This window comes from Pseudophryne corroboree, chromosome 11 (genome assembly GCF_028390025.1).
Source record: "Pseudophryne corroboree isolate aPseCor3 chromosome 11, aPseCor3.hap2, whole genome shotgun sequence".
Classification (NCBI taxonomy): domain Eukaryota; kingdom Metazoa; phylum Chordata; class Amphibia; order Anura; family Myobatrachidae; genus Pseudophryne; species Pseudophryne corroboree.
The window spans coordinates 290,632,172-290,647,883 of record NC_086454.1 but is presented as its reverse complement, the minus strand read 5'-3'; the positions used below and the strand labels follow the sequence as shown (position 1 = coordinate 290,647,883).

At 45.0% G+C, this 15,712-nt stretch overlaps 1 protein-coding gene across 4 annotated transcripts in view; it reads left to right on the top strand.

The window, feature by feature from the left end:
• The window catches only part of LOC134969473 (F-box/LRR-repeat protein 8-like), a 38,247-nt gene extending 23,776 nt beyond the window's left edge, over nucleotides 1-14,471 (top strand). For all 4 annotated transcript variants that reach the window (XM_063945446.1, XM_063945444.1, XM_063945445.1 and 1 more), the window contains exon 5: nucleotides 11,565-14,471. In XM_063945446.1, the coding sequence (XP_063801516.1) occupies nucleotides 11,565-12,570 (1,006 nt within the window). In that variant the 3' untranslated portion in view covers nucleotides 12,571-14,471. The remainder of the gene's footprint in view (nucleotides 1-11,564) is intronic.
• Nucleotides 14,472-15,712: the final 1,241 nt, after the last annotated feature.

Sequence of the window (15,712 nt, the reverse complement as noted above, 5' to 3'; positions counted from 1 at the left end):
GGGATGCACTAGAAACATAACACAAGTATTATTATACTCATCATTTTTTTGCACAGAAGATGGGCGGTCCAGGTGAGAGGTGTGAGGTGTGTACTGTTTAGTATCTTATTAAGTTGTGACACAATTCCCTGCAAATTGCAGAATCGAACCTCCAGGTCATCTACTTCTCTGGTGGATCCAGGAGGCTGGTCTACTCTCTCAGGAGACTAGGAAGGTTCCCGAAATTTGGGAATCTTCCGGGGGAGTAGACAGGTATGTTATTTATACACAACAGTATATAAACATACACGCCATAAGGGGACTGCACATCATGTGGGCTTTTAGACTAGCTGGGTTGGTAGTGATCATAGTCCATGTTCCCTTACAATCAGAATAACCTCCAATCCACATGATCATAAATAACAACACTTCTATGAGGTACAGTATGAACAGGTTTTTCATTCAGAGCAATACTATAGTAATAATAAAATCATTTATGGTCTGTCCATAGTCAGACATGCGCAGTGGGAGGCGGAGTGCACGTCACCTCCCCGCTAGCGGCTCCATTGAACAGAGAGAAGTGACAGCGGGAAAGTGAGTCCAGGATAAGTGTAAGTGTAGGGGGAAGGTGGGATGAGAGACCTCTCCACCTAGCGCATGCTGGGTCCAATATACTGGTAATACAGTAATTTAGGTTAGGGACTCAGGAACCCCTCCACTGTAACTAAAGTACTGTAAAAGCCTCCTTGAAATAAAAGCTATCCTTATTACCCTTTTATAGGGCGGGATGTACTAAAGGGAAATGTGCCGAAAAATACTGTTTTGGGAATTTGGCCGCATTTCCCATATGTACCAAGGGGATACAGTCGTTAGGTCGACAGGTCAAAAGGTCGACATGAGTTTTTCACCTTTTTATTTCATTTTTTTGGATTTTTTCATACTTAATGATCCACGTGGACTACGAAAGGAATGATAACCTGCCCAAAGCGCAAGCCATTTTAGGGGACACGGTGCACTAATTGGGGTTCCCCGTCACTTTCCGAAGAAAACGAAGCCAAAAACAGTAAAAAAAAACAAACATGTCAGCCTTTTGACCAGTCGACCTAATGACCATGTCGACCTATTGTCCCTGTTGACCTTCCATCGTTGACCTAAAGACTGTCGACCTAACGACCCATACCCGTACCAAGCTCCGGAATGCAAAACATTCTGGAGCTTGGACCTTGTTACCCAGTATAGACCTATGGGCCTCTCTCCGAGGGGTCTAAACTGATCCATCCCAGCACCCCCAATGCTGCTGCATCACTCTGTGCATTCGCAGAGGTACTCACTGGTCCTAACCCCGGAAGCTCTCTTATTGGGGGTGCTGTCCCTTTGTGCTTTTCTAGGTACATACTGGCATTATCAACGCCGCTATGTACCTGATAAAAGGCAGTATGTAGGGCATGGCGAATGTGATGCTTAGTACATGCCGCCAATCACAATTTCTTTAGTTAGGAATAAATCCCTATTTTTAGTTTTGCAAAGCAGCATTCCAAATAAATAAGAAGCTTTGTAGTTACTGAGCTGCTATGGACTTTGCATAAAACATTTATTGCCATATCCTTCGGATATATAGTATAGGGTGAGATGTATCAAACCTTGGAGAAAGATAAAGTTCCAACCAATCAGCTACTCTCATGTTTGAAACATAGCCTGCAAAATGACAGTAGAAGCTGATTGGTTGGTTCTCTCTCTCTCCAATCTTTGATAAAACTCTTCCATTATTCACTGAATGCCTTTTTTATACTGTATGTAAGTGTGACGTATTTCTCCTATTATATATCTGTTTTTATGTATTACAATATTTTTCTCTTACAAAGCAGATATCTCTTTCATGTGGTCAAAAAATAGACTTGGCGCTCTGTTCTCTTTAGAAACATTGAACATTCTGCTTGCAATTTCATCTGAATTATAATCCCCTTCAATGCTGAGGAGACATAAAATCCAAGGTCTTGATAGCCTGTTGCATATTGTTTCTCTTACGTCCTAGAGGATGCTGGGGACTCCGTAAGGACCATGGGGTATAGACGGGCTCCGCAGGAGATAGGGCACCTAAAAAGAACTTTGACTATGGGTGTGCACTGGCTCCTTCCTCTATGCCCCTCCTCCAGACCTCAGTTAGATCTTGTGCCCAGAGGAGAATGGGTGCACTGCAGAGAGCTCTCCAGAGTTTTCTGTTGAAAAATAATTTTGTTAGGTTTTTATTTTCAGGGAGTCCAGTTGGCAACAGGCTCCCTGCATCGTGGGACCGAGGAGAGAGAAGCAGAGCTGGCTTGTCAAGTTGGGCACTGCTTCTAAGGCTACTGGACACCATTAGCTCCAGTGGGAGTCGGAACACAAGTCTCACCTGGGGTTCGTCCCGGAGCAGCGCCGCCGACCTCCTCACAGATGCCGAAGATAGAAGCCAGATGAGAAGGCAGAAGACATCTTAGGCGGCAGAAGACATCAGATCTTCATGAGGTTACCGCTGTGCGCCATTGCTCCCAGACACACACACAGAGCAGCACTGAAGGGCGCAGGTAGGGGGGGGGGGGGGGGGAGCGCCCTGGGCAGCAATATCCCTCACTTTTGGGCAAATTCAGATAGATTAGGCTGCGGAGGCAGTAAATCTAAGATCCCCCGCCATTTTAATAGAAAAGTCACTGGGACCGAAGCCCGCCGTCGGGTGGGCGGGGCTTGATCCTCAGCACTAACCAGCGCCATTTTCTCCACAGAAGTTGCATGCATGAACGCTGGCTTCCTGGTCTCTCCCCTGCTGAACTTCACAGGCTGGAAAAAAGAGGAGGGGGGCACATTAGCGACGCAGTGAGTGGGAATTGGTATATTATATATAAAAAAGCGCTATCTAGTCATATTTTTTCCAGTGTTTTTAAGCGCTGGTGTGTGCTGGCATACTCTCTCTCTGTCTCTCCTAAGGGCCTGGTTGGGGTTTTGTCCCCTTATAGGTTAATCCCTGTGTGTGTGTGGGGTGTCGGTACGTGTGTGTCGACATGTCTGAGGCGGAAGGCTTCTCCAAGGAGGAGGTGGAGCAAATGAGTGGTGTGTCCCCGTCGGTTGTGCCGACTCCGGATTGGATGGACATGTGGCATATGTTGAATGCAAGTATGGCATCTTTACATAAAAGGCTTGATAAGGCTGAATTAGGGGGGACATCAGGGGGTCAATCCTCGGATTGGACCGACTCACAGGGCCCGTCGGGGTCTCAAAAGCGTTCCTTAACACAAGACACTAATACCGACACGGATTCTGACTCCAGTGTCGACTACGACGAAGTAAAATTGCACCTTAGGGTGACCAAAACCATTCAGTGTATGATTGTGGCAATAAGGGATGTGTTACATATTGAGGATGAACCCTCGGTTCCCAACAAAAGGGTACACATGTTTAAGGGAAAGAAACAGATTATTAATTTTCCCGCATCTCATGAATTAAATGATTTCTTTGGGAAAGCTTGGGAGACTCCGGAAAAGAGACCGCAGATCCCCAAAAGAATTTATATGGCATACCCCTTCCCTAAGCAGGACTGGGAGATTTGGGAATCATCCCCCACTGTGGACAAGGCCCTGACGCGCTTGTCCAAGAAAGTGGCGCTACCGTCTCCTGACACAGCGGCCCTTAAGGACCCTGCAGATCGCAGGCAAGAAACTACCTTAAAGTGTATTTATTCTCATACGGGTGCTGTGCTAAGGCCGACAATTGCGTCGGCATGGGTGTGTAGCACAATTGCAGCTTGGACAGATGAGCTGACAGATCAATTTGATAATATGGATAAGGATACTATATTCTTAACTCTAGCCCACATAAAAGCGCAGTCTTATTTATGAGGGATTCTTAAAGGGACATTGGATTGCTAGCTTCTAGGGCCAATGCCATGTCTATCTCAGTGAGAAGATCCTTATGGACTCGCCAATGGACGGGTGATGCGGATTCCAAAAAAAATATGGAAGTACTACCCTATAAGGGTGATGTATTGTTTGGGGATGGGCTGACGGACCTGGTTTCCACAGCTACAGCAGGTAAATCAAATTTTTTACCATATATTCCCCAACAGCAAAAGAAAGTAACACCCTATCAAATGCAGTCCTTTCGGTCGCACAAGTCCAGAAGAGGTCGGGGATCCTCTTTCCTCGCCAGAGGTAAGGGCAGAGGCAAAAGAGCACCTGCTTCGGCAGGTGCCCAGGAACAAAAGTCCTCCCCGGCTGCTCCAAAACCCACAGCATGACGCTGGGGCTCCCCTGAGGGAGTCCGCACCGGTGGGGGCACATCTTCGACTTTTCAGTCAGGCCTGGGTCAGTTCAGACCTGAATCCCTGGGTGTTGGAAATAGTTTCCCAGGGTTACAAATTGGAATTCGAGGAGGTGCCCCCGCGCCGATTTTTCAAATCGGCCCTACCAGCTTCCACATCGGAAAGGGATATAGTGTTAGCTGCATTTCAAACGCTGTGTATACAGCAAGTGATAATCAAGGTTCCCCTGCACCAGCAGGGAAGAGGTTACTACTCAACACTATTTGTGGTCCCGAAACCGGACGGTTCGGTCAGACCTATTTTGTATCTGAAATCCCTAAACCTGTACATAAAAAGATTCAAATTCAAAATGGAATCACTCAGAGCGATAATAGCCAACATGGAGGAGGGGGAGTTTATGGTGTCTCTGGACATAAAGGATGCCCCCCATCAGGAATACCTGAGATTCGCTGTACAGGATTGTCATTACCAATTTCAGACGTTGCCGTTTGGACTTTCCACGGCCCCGAGGATTTTCACCAAGATAATGGCGGAAATGATGGTGGTCCTGCGCAAGCATGGAGTCACAATTATCCCATACTTGGATGATCTCCTGATAAAAGCGAGATCAAGGGAGAAATTGCTGAGCAGTGTGGCGCTCTCTCTGAGAGTGCTCCAGCAACACGGTTGGATTCTAAATCTACCGAAGTCACAGTTGATTCCGACAACTCGACTACCGTTCCTAGGTATGATACTGGATACGGAACAAATGAAGGTCTTCCTCCCAATAGAGAAAGCCCAGGACATCCAGAATATGGTCAGAGACCTGTTAAAACCGAAAAGGGTGTCAGTTCACCAATGCACGCGAGTTCTGGGAAAAATGGTGGCGGCCTACGAGGCCATTCCCTTCGGAAGGTTCCATGCAAGGACTTTTCAATGGGACCTTCTGGACAAGTGGTCCGGGTCCCATCTGCACTTACATCGGAAAATAACTCTGTCCCCAGGGGCCAGAGTGTCTCTCCTGTGGTGGTTGCAAAGTGCTCACCTGCTGGAGGGTCGCAGGTTCGGAATTCAGGATTGGATCCTGGTTACCACGGACGCGAGCCTCCGAGGATGGGGAGCGGTCACACAGGGAAAAAAAATTTCAGGGTCTTTGGTCAGACCAGGAGTCCTGTCTACACATCAATGTGTTGGAACATTTACAACGGCCTTCGACAAGCGGAGAGTCTTCTTCGAAACCTACCGGTTCTGATTCAATCAGACAATGTCACAGCAGTGGCTCATGTGAACCGCCAAGGCGGGACAAGAAGCAGAGTCGCGATGGCGGAAGCCACAAGGATTCTTCGCTGGGCGGAAAATCATGTAAGCGCTCTGTCGGCTGTCTTCATTCCGGGAGTGGACAACTGGGAAGCAGACTTCCTCAGCAGACACGATCTCCATCCAGGAGAGTGGGGGTCTTCATCAAGAAGTCTTTGCGGACATAACACGTCTTTGGGGAACTCCTCAAATAGACATGATGGCGTCACGCCTCAACAAAAAGCTTCGGAGGTACTGTGCCAGGTCTCGGGACCCTCAGGCAGTGGCAGTAGATGCTCTAATAACACCGTGGATGTTCAAATCGGTCTACGTGTTTCCTCCTCTTCCTCTCATCACAAAAGTGTTGAGGATCATAAGGCAAAGAAACGTACAGACAATACTCGTTGTCCCAGACTGGCCTCGAAGGGCCTGGTACTCAGATCTACAAGAGATGCTCACAGGAGATCCCTGGCCTCTTCCTCTGAGGGAAGACCTGTTGCAACAGGGGCCCTGTGTATTTCAAGACTTACCGTGGCTACGTTTGACGGCATGGCGGTTGAACGCCGAATCCTAGCGAAAAAGGGGATTCCGGAAGAGGTCATCCCTACTTTAATAAAGGCTAGGAAGGTGGTGACGGTTAAGCATTATCACCGTATCTGGCGAAAGTATGTGTCTTGGTGTGAGACCAAGAATGCACCTACGGAAGATTTTCATCTGGGTCGTTTTCTCCACTTCCTACAGACAGGAGTGGATATGGGCCTGAAATTAGGCTCTGTTAAGGTACAGATTTCGGCCCTCTCGATTTTCTTTCAGAAGGAATTGGCTTCTCTTCCAGAAGTCCAGACGTTTGTAAAGGGAGTGCTGCATATCCAGCCCCCTTTTGTGCCTCCAGTGGCACCATGGGAGCTGAACGTGGTGTTGCAGTTCCTAAAATCACACTGGTTTGAACCGTTTAACAAGGTTGAGTTGAAATTTCTTACCTGGAAGGTGGTCATGCTGTTGGCCTTGGCATCAGCAAGGCGAGTGTCTGAATTGGCGGCTTTGTCACACAAGAGCCCCTACTTGATTTTTCATGTGGATCGAGCTGAATTGAGGACACGTCCGCAATTTTTGCCTAAAGTGGTTTCTTCGTTCCATATGAATCAACCTATTGTGGTGCCTGTGGCTACAAGTGACCTGGAGGATTCCAGATCCCTGGATGTAGTCAGGGCCTTAAAGATTTATGTAGCCAGAACGGCTAAAATTAGGAAAACAGAGGCTCTGTTTGTCCTGTGTGCTGCTAATAAGATTGGCACACCTGCTTCGAAGCAGACTATTGCTCGCTGGATCTGTAATACGATTCAGCAGGCTCCTTCTACGGCTGGATTGCCGGTACCAAATTCGGTTAAAGCCCATTCCACTAGGAAGGTGGGCTCTTCTTGGGCGGCTGCCCGAGGCGTCTCGGCATTACAGCTTTGCCGAGCGGCGACTTGGTCGTGGTCAAACACTTTTGCTAAATTCTACAAGTTTGATACCCTGGCTGATGAGGACTTAGCGTTTGCTCAGTCGGTGCTGCAGAGTCATACGCACTCTCCCGCCCGATTGGATGCTTTGGTATAAACCCCATGGTCCTTACGGAGTTCCCAGCATCCTCTAGGACGCAAGAGAAAATAAGATTTTAAACCTACCGGTAAATCTATTTCTCCTAGTCCGTAGAGGATGCTGGGCGCCCGTCCCAGTGCGGAAACTCTGCAAGACTTGTATATAGTTGTTACTTACATAAGGGTTATGTTACAGTTGGAATAGGTCTTGGACCGTTACTGTCGTTTGTTCATACGGTTAACTGGTTATGTATGTTCCAGGTTACATGGTATGATTGGTGTGGGCTGGTATGAATCTTGCCCTTGGATTGCTAAATCCTGCCTTGTATTGTCCATCTCCTCTGGGCACAGTTCTCTAACTGAGGTCTGGAGGAGGGGCATAGAGGGAGGAGCCAGTGCACACCCATAGTCAAAGTTCTTTTTAGGTGCCCTATCTCCTGTGGAGCCCGTCTATACCCCGTGGTCCTTATGGAGTCCCCAGCATCCTCTACGGACTAGGAGAAATAGATTTACCGGTAGGTTTAAAATCTTATTTTCCCCATCAACAGTACTAAATGCGACTGAGAGAATACTTTGATACTGAATTTTAGACATTTACAATTTTATTGCCCTAGGCAAGTTATCTGGCTGCAGAATTCATTTTACATTCTTACACCCTACACACGTTACATGGAAACACATGAACTGTGAATAATCACATGAAAATATCTCTTTTAGTAAAACATACTGAAAAGTAAAATAAAAGGGTAAGAGAGTAATAGGAATAATACTGTATTATTTATTTTCTAAAGTTATGATTACCAGCCTACAGCGGAAAAGGCTTGTATTTTGGATTTTCCATAATCTTATAATCCCTTTTCTGGAAGAGTAATGGTTCCAGGAATCAGTGGTTTGAATGTGATCTTTGAAATTGGTGGCCAGCTGGACGGTTATAGGATGCCATCCCTGCCAATTATTCCTCCAAAACTCTGGAAAGGATTACAGATATTATTACTCAGACTACGTTACTCCTGAATGTCAAACTGTAGTGCCAACACTTTCCACAGACTGCATATTCAGATACAATAGTTTCTGCCCCACAGGAGCGGACAATCTAATTGTTCTACCACATGCACATACAAACCAAGGGCCAGATTCAGAGTTGCACACTAAAGCATTCACAGCTGCCAATGTCTACGCAGATACTGTGCGAAAATACACAAATGCTGCAGCGTCTTCGTAAATCAGTCGATAATCGAACTTCAGAGTAGCGAGACTCAGGAGCACTGTCACCGCGTACATGATCGCAGATGCAGGCTGAGACACTCCCAGAAAATGTCATGACCCTTCCGCCTCCAAACACTACCTTACTGTCAATCATTATGTGAATCAATCCTCTCTGTGACTGCTGGGGCAAGACCACGGCGGCACATGCTTGAGTAGATGTGAAATGTATATATGCATTACTAAACACCAGCTTTCTCTAATAAATGATTAATGCCAAGAAAATATATTTCTGCCGCTTGTGCCGCATTATTACTTTCAAGGGCGTAACTACCATAGCTGCAGGGAGTCCAGCTGCTATGGGGCCCAGAGCTAAGAAGGGCCCGCCTACCCTGTCATAGTTACATGTGTTATACCATACCTCCCAACTGTCCCGCATTCAGCAGGACAGTCCCGTTTTCTTTGGCCTGTCCTGCTGTCCCATAAGCAAATTGCAGTTTCCTGCGGCGGGAGTAGGGGGCGCGGAGTTGGGTGGAGCACACACACCGCTGCTCTGCTAGTGTGATCAGATATCTGCAGCTAAAGGACACATCAGCAGCTTAAATTCATTGCCAGTTTGTCAAGGTGTACAGTGATACTGTCAAGTCAAGTACACAGGTTTGGGTTTTGTGCACTGCCTGTGAGGGATGCGCTAGGCCGGCCGCATCGCTGCTCATCTTGAATGTCTATCCTGCCGTTATCAAAGGCAGTGCAGCAAACCTGTTTCTGTGACATGACATTGGGGTCTATTCATAAAGCAGTGAAGAGTGGAGAAGTGAGCCAGTGGAGAAGTTACCCATGGCAATTAATCAGCATTGAAATAACATTTATCAAGTGCATTCTATAAAATAATACGCAGCAGCTGATTGGTTGCAATGGGCAACTTCTCCACTCTTTTCACTGCTTCATGAAAAAACCTGTCAATCACTGTACACCTCAACAAGTCGGCAATGAATTTCAGCTGCTGATGTGCCCTTTAGACACGGAAATCTGTGCGCACCTCAATGTTTGACCATGTTTCCGACAGCCCCGCCATCTTACGCCTGATGTTGGGACAGTATGGGCCAGATGTACTAAGACTTGAAAAGTGATAAATTGCACGGTGATAAAGTTCCAACCAACCAGTTCCTGTCATTTTTCAAACCCAGCCTGTAACATGGCAGTTAGGAGCTGATTGGCTGGTACTTTATCACCATGCAATTTATCACTTTTCAAGGCTTAGTACATCTCCCCTTATATGAGGTGCAGTCTAATGGCCCTGAGGGGCAGCAGTGGTCTACCTGCTCTGGTGGGAAATTAGTATGAAATAGAGAACATTACAAACACACATGAGAGGCCTTGTTACCTTGCTTATTGTACCTCTCTCATAATGTGCTTTCCCATTGGAAGACAACTTTCTAATGGACACATAGTAATCAGGCTAGAGAGAGTTTTCCCACCACCTTCAGAGTTGCTTTTGCTGGATATTGCTGCAAACCCAGCAGCTTCACCTGGGAGCCTATGCAATAATCCCCTTATGACTATATTACCGGCTAGTAATTCCCTGGTCGGATTAACATCACTCTGCCTCAGGCCTTCATCTCATTGAAACAGTAATGCCATGTTTTTTGTGGGTTTACTACTTACATATATTAGAGGGCTGACATTTAGGTTGAAATGTACCAATGTTGATTTTTTTTTTTACCAGTCTTGAAACCGCTGCACATTGGTAATGATTTTCACCTCAAGCGAAAACCATATCAATTACTACAGCATAAAAGCTGTATAGGTGACAGTAAATGACTGTGGTAAAATAGGGATGCGGTCAATTTACCTACAATCAAAATCCCTACAACCATTGACCGACGGTCAAAATATCGACATTTAAAATGTCTACAGGTCAAAAAGTTAACATGAGTTTTTCATTAAAACCGACTTTTTCATACTTTAGCATCCCAGTGGACCTGGAGGGGGAATATAATAGCGAGCGCAGCGACGCGGTACTTTTATACGGTCTCCATTTTGACATACACACAAAAAACTATGAAAAATGTGTCGACTTTTTGACTTGTCGACATTTTCAATGTCAGTATTTTGACCTTGTTGGGATTTTGATCGTCTGTCAATTGTTGTCGGTATTTTGACCGTCGGGATTTTGATTGTAGGTATTTCATACTAAACCCGGTAAAATATGCTAACGCTGTAGCTGCCACAGGCGGCATGAGACATGCCCTGAAAATGGTAGCGATACATCTATGTTGTTCTCGCCACTCTCCATTTCCCCTCCTCCAAACACTCCCTGACTGGCAATTACTTTGTGAATAGATGCTCACTGTGACAACACTGCTAAGGTACCTTGTGTCGCACATAGGCCCTCATTCCGAGTTGTTCGCTCGCTAGCTGCTTTTCGCAGCAGTGCACACGCTAAGCCGCCGCCCTCTGGGAGTGAATCTTAGCTTAGCAGAATTGCGAACGAAGTATTCGCAATATTGCGAAAAGATATTTCTTTGCAGTTTCTGAGTAGCTCCAGACTTACTCTTCCAGTGCGATCAGTTCAGTGCTTGTCGTTCCTGGTTTGACGTCACAAACACACCCAGCGTTCGCCCAGACACTCCCCCGTTTCTCCAGCCACTCCCGCGTTTTTACCAGAAGCGGCAGCGTTTTTTCACACACTCCCATAAAACGGCCAGTTTCCGCCCAGAAACACCTACTTCCTGTCAATCACACTACGATCACCAGAACGAAGAAAAAACCTCGTAATGCCGTGAGTAAAATACCAAACTTCTTAGCAAATTTACTTGGCGCAGCCGCAGTGCGAACATTGCGCATGCGCAGTTAGCGGAAAATCGCACCGATGCGAAGGAAAAGAACGAGCGAACAACTCGGAATGAGGGCCATAGGCTGATCATCGCTCAGCTCCGTAAATACCGGCATTGCACATACCTCTGTATTAGGCCTCGTGGCTTTAATCAGTAACCCCTAGCAACAAATTCAGGTGCAAAAGTGACGTACAGCTTCCTGTACTTTTATCTCCAAAATACGAAAGAATATTGAGAGCCACAAACAATTATTTAAAATACAAATTAAATAAATGGTTTCTTTAAGCTTTTCTATGATCGTAAAAACATTCCTGGTGTTGCTATCTGTAGAAAGGATGCAGTGTATTATTTCAATGTTTCAAATTGTGCTTTAAATAAACCTTGTGCTTCCTTCTATTAAAGATGGGTCACCGAAGAAGAGATAACATCCCTTGAGGCTCTGCAGCATTTTATTGGCCAGATTAGACAGCTAAAGATTCAGTTTGATCAGTCCAAAGAAGCAACACGAAAAAACGTGATTCAAATCCTGGAATGTTTGGCCAAGAAAAGCAGAAAGTTGGAGAGCCTGAACATCATGTGTTGTGGAGAGAACCCTTACTTCTACTCTGGCCTGGAAATCCTGGACAGCATTATGGAGCTGTGCCGGAAGGAGAGTCACATAGACCTCTACCATATTGACTTACGTAAACTCCCATTTACTCTAAGTGATGGTTTTACAAGACTTATTGCTACCGGGAGTCCAAACCTCCGTAGCTTGTACATCAATAATAGAACGTTAGTTTGCAAAGTAACTCCTGACACTCTGATAGAGGTTTTACGAGTGTGTCCTAAATTGTCTGTTTTAGGGGTCTTTTGTTCTAGTCTATCAGAAGATGTATTTCAAGAACTGATGAAACCAGAGAGACCACCCTTTAACCATCTGGACATCTTGTGTGAACGTCTAGACAAATACACTCTTGCTATTTCTGATGAGGTTTGGGGAGCACTCTGTCAACGCCACCCCTCTCTATCAGTGGATCTGGAGTTAGACCACACGGTCCCAGCATGGAAAATCCCCCGAATATTAAAACCAAAGATTCCTGTGGCCACATTACAACTCAACACTTACAATGAAATGACAAATCAGCTGCATTTCGTCAGCAGTCACTACACACAGACTCTGAAGAGGCTTGTCATACAGACAACCTCCTCCAGCAGTCTCAACACATCTCTCATTGACATAGCTAGAAAATGCATTAAGTTGGAAGAGATCCACTGCTACTGTGTAGTAGATGCAGATGTAATTCAGGCTTTTTTCATGCACTGTCCTCTTTTGAAGAGATACACTCTTAAAGTCATCAAAGAGAAGCATCCATGGAAGGCAACTTACCACCAGCCTGAATCTGTAATGGCTAAAGATCAACATTAACGGATTTGAGACACATTTACCTCATATTTACATCTGCCCAAAATTGTTGCCAGCCTTGGGAACATTTCTGTGGAGGTCATGTGATGTGCAGTGTACAATGGCATAGAGGTGATCCATCCAACCTGTGCAGGAGCGGAAAGTACTTATGCACCATAGGTACTTTCCGCTCCTGAGAGATAATTCTGCACCAAGGTGCAATTTGCAGAAGTGTAAACATCACATCACTATTTCAACTTCCTGCCACTTCAGAACCTTCCATTTCATTAAGTGAAATAGTTCAGCCATTTTGCCAAATTCTCCTTGATTTGCCTCATTTGTGGCTTAAATTGAACATGAGAATGAGGGGACAAGCTTTGCTCTGAGTAGACGGTGCCTAGAAACGCGTTTCTCCTACTGGAAGGCGCAAAATGAGTGACATCAAAACTGTTGGGATTAGTTATAACCTCTCTCAGTTCAGAGTTGGTGCAAAAATGAAATCCTCCTTCAGAGTGGAAAAAACTGCTCTTCTCCACCCAGCAACCAGCACCTCTAAGTGTGCTTTATCCGCCGCTTTATCAAAGTGTAATAATCTTTGCACGTTGAAGTCTTGTTTTTTTTCAGTGCTCTACTAAACTTTATGCACCAATGTGCCGACCTAATACTTTGTAAAGAATGCCCTCTTTACACTTAACACTTTCTATTGGCCGTCGTAACACACCTCTCAAACACGGCCATCTTGCTCCTTACCCTATGCCATTAAGCAGAAATCTCACCATGCTTGCGCCAATCAATGTGCATGTTTCCAAAGAGAGTTTTGTCTCAGGTGTTTTGTGCAACATAAATGTTTCACTTTATGGTTGGTTTAAATATTCATAAATCTTTTTTCCAGATGTCGAATTGCAGGGTGTTAAAAATATGTGACTACTGACTTTTTTGAACAGTATATCCGCGGAATAAAGGCAACATTATTTGTCAAGTAGCTAGTATGTACCCAGCTTAACTTTAGGCGTGAAAGATATAGGGGTATGTTTACCAATACGATGTGTATTGCCTTAAACAGAAAAAGCACTACATTAGGTCCCACTACAAACCATTGAAAATCCTTAAACTTAATAATTGAAATAAAAAATATTGTTTCATGAGGTTTCTGCATTGAATTTAAATAAATAGTCCTGCCAAGACCAGTTATACAAGACTTCTATTGGACTGATAAGGGCATATGGATAAGTAATTTTCTCTCCCTTTTTAAAACTACTCCACTAGCATCAGAATATTATCTATTATTTATGCCGGGGCTCTTCTTGTGATAATTGACTATATGAACCTAAATAGCAATGTCAGTGTGTGTAATACTATTGTGTTACAGTGCATTAGTAAGCACCTCAGTTAGGGATAAAACACCGATTACAGTACTGCCCTTCCTCAACTATTGGGATATTTTACATTTGCTATCCTAATGAACATAAAACTGACACCACAGTCTCTAATTGCACCCCGTAAGATTGGCAGAGTAACCATGGAAAATGTTGTCCAATTATCAAGAAGGCTCCCCGAGAGGTGTCACCGGTTACCTGCACAGACATTGGCTGAGAGCCCGAGAGAGTGCCAAAAGATGGATCATTCCAAAGAAAAAAATGTTAGACAAAGCACCTGTACCATAGGTGATGGTACAGGTTGAGTATCCCATATCCAAATATTCTGAAATACAGAATTTTTTGAGTGAGACTGAGATAGTGAAACCTTTCTTTTCTGATGGCTCAATGTACACAAACTTTGTTTAATACACAAGGTTATTAAAAATGTTGTATTAAATGACCTTCAGACTGCATGTATAAGGTTTATACGAAACATAAATGAATTGTGTGAATGTACACAAACTTTTGTTTAATGTACAAAGTTATTAAAAATATTGGCTAAAATGACCTTCAGGCTGTGTGTATAAGGTGTATATGAAACATAAATGCATTCTGTGCTTAGACTTGGGTCCCATCGCCATGATTTCTCATTATGGTATGCAAGTATTCCAAAATACGGAAAAATCCGATATCCAAAATACTTCTGGTCCCAAGCATTTTGGATATGGGATACTCAACCTGTACATGGGACCAGAGCCGGCCTTAGCTATAGGCAGACTAGGCATTTGCCTAGGGCATCCAAGCATGTCTAGGGGCATCCAAGCATGTCCCTGCAGTATCTCATGCTGGGAGGGACAGTCTGCAAACTAACTGTTACTTTCCAAATGTATTCAATCAGTACTTGTATACACTGCTGTTTACATTTATAAAAAAAAATGCACACTCTCCCTTAAAGTTCTTAAAACTCCCTCTGACATGCTTGAATGCCCCTGACTTGTGAGAACTCAGACAGACAGCAGAAGCCCAGTAACTGCAATGCCTGGACCTGTGACATTTTCACTGACTATATAAGGTTATTACTGGATGACTCCTTATGATACCACATGTGTATTGTGGAAGACTGCTCCACATAAATCTGACATCACCCATACTGCTTGTGCACATGGGGGAGGTGGACCCTGCCATCCTGTGTGTGTGTGCCTTATCCCTGTGCAAACCCAAGGTGTCTGCAGGGACATAACATGGGCAGTGTTCTCCCCACACTTTATTTCCTAGTCAGTCCATGCCGTAAAATTCCCCTTCCATTATGGCATACCCTGTGAGGTCACATCCCTTGTATGGGTGCCCCTTTAACGGGTGTGAGTGCAAGCACGCACCCACTCTGCTACCTCCATCTCACAAAACGCAGTCATGGATCCAGGGAGCTGCATGGGCACACACACTGACTGCAAGCACGCCAGCAAGCAAAAGTAAGTTATATAAAAAAAGCTACTAGCATTACTAATGTGGGGCATATGTGTAAGGTGCATTGCTATGTGGAATTATGTGTATTATGGGCATTATGTAGGGTTGATCTGGCCCACAGTGTACCCCCCCCGGTGGGCCCCACTGCCTAAGTGTGGCTGGGTCAGATGCAGAACCAGCGGCGGTGCTAGGGGGCACAGGACAAAATTTTGCCTAGGGCATCAAATTGGCTAGGGCCGGCTCTGTATGGGACAGTGGTGCACAGGATATTATTCTAGGTATAAATACATATACGTACTGTAGTAAGCTAACCATAGTGTTGTGAGCCAGTACAGGAGTCTATA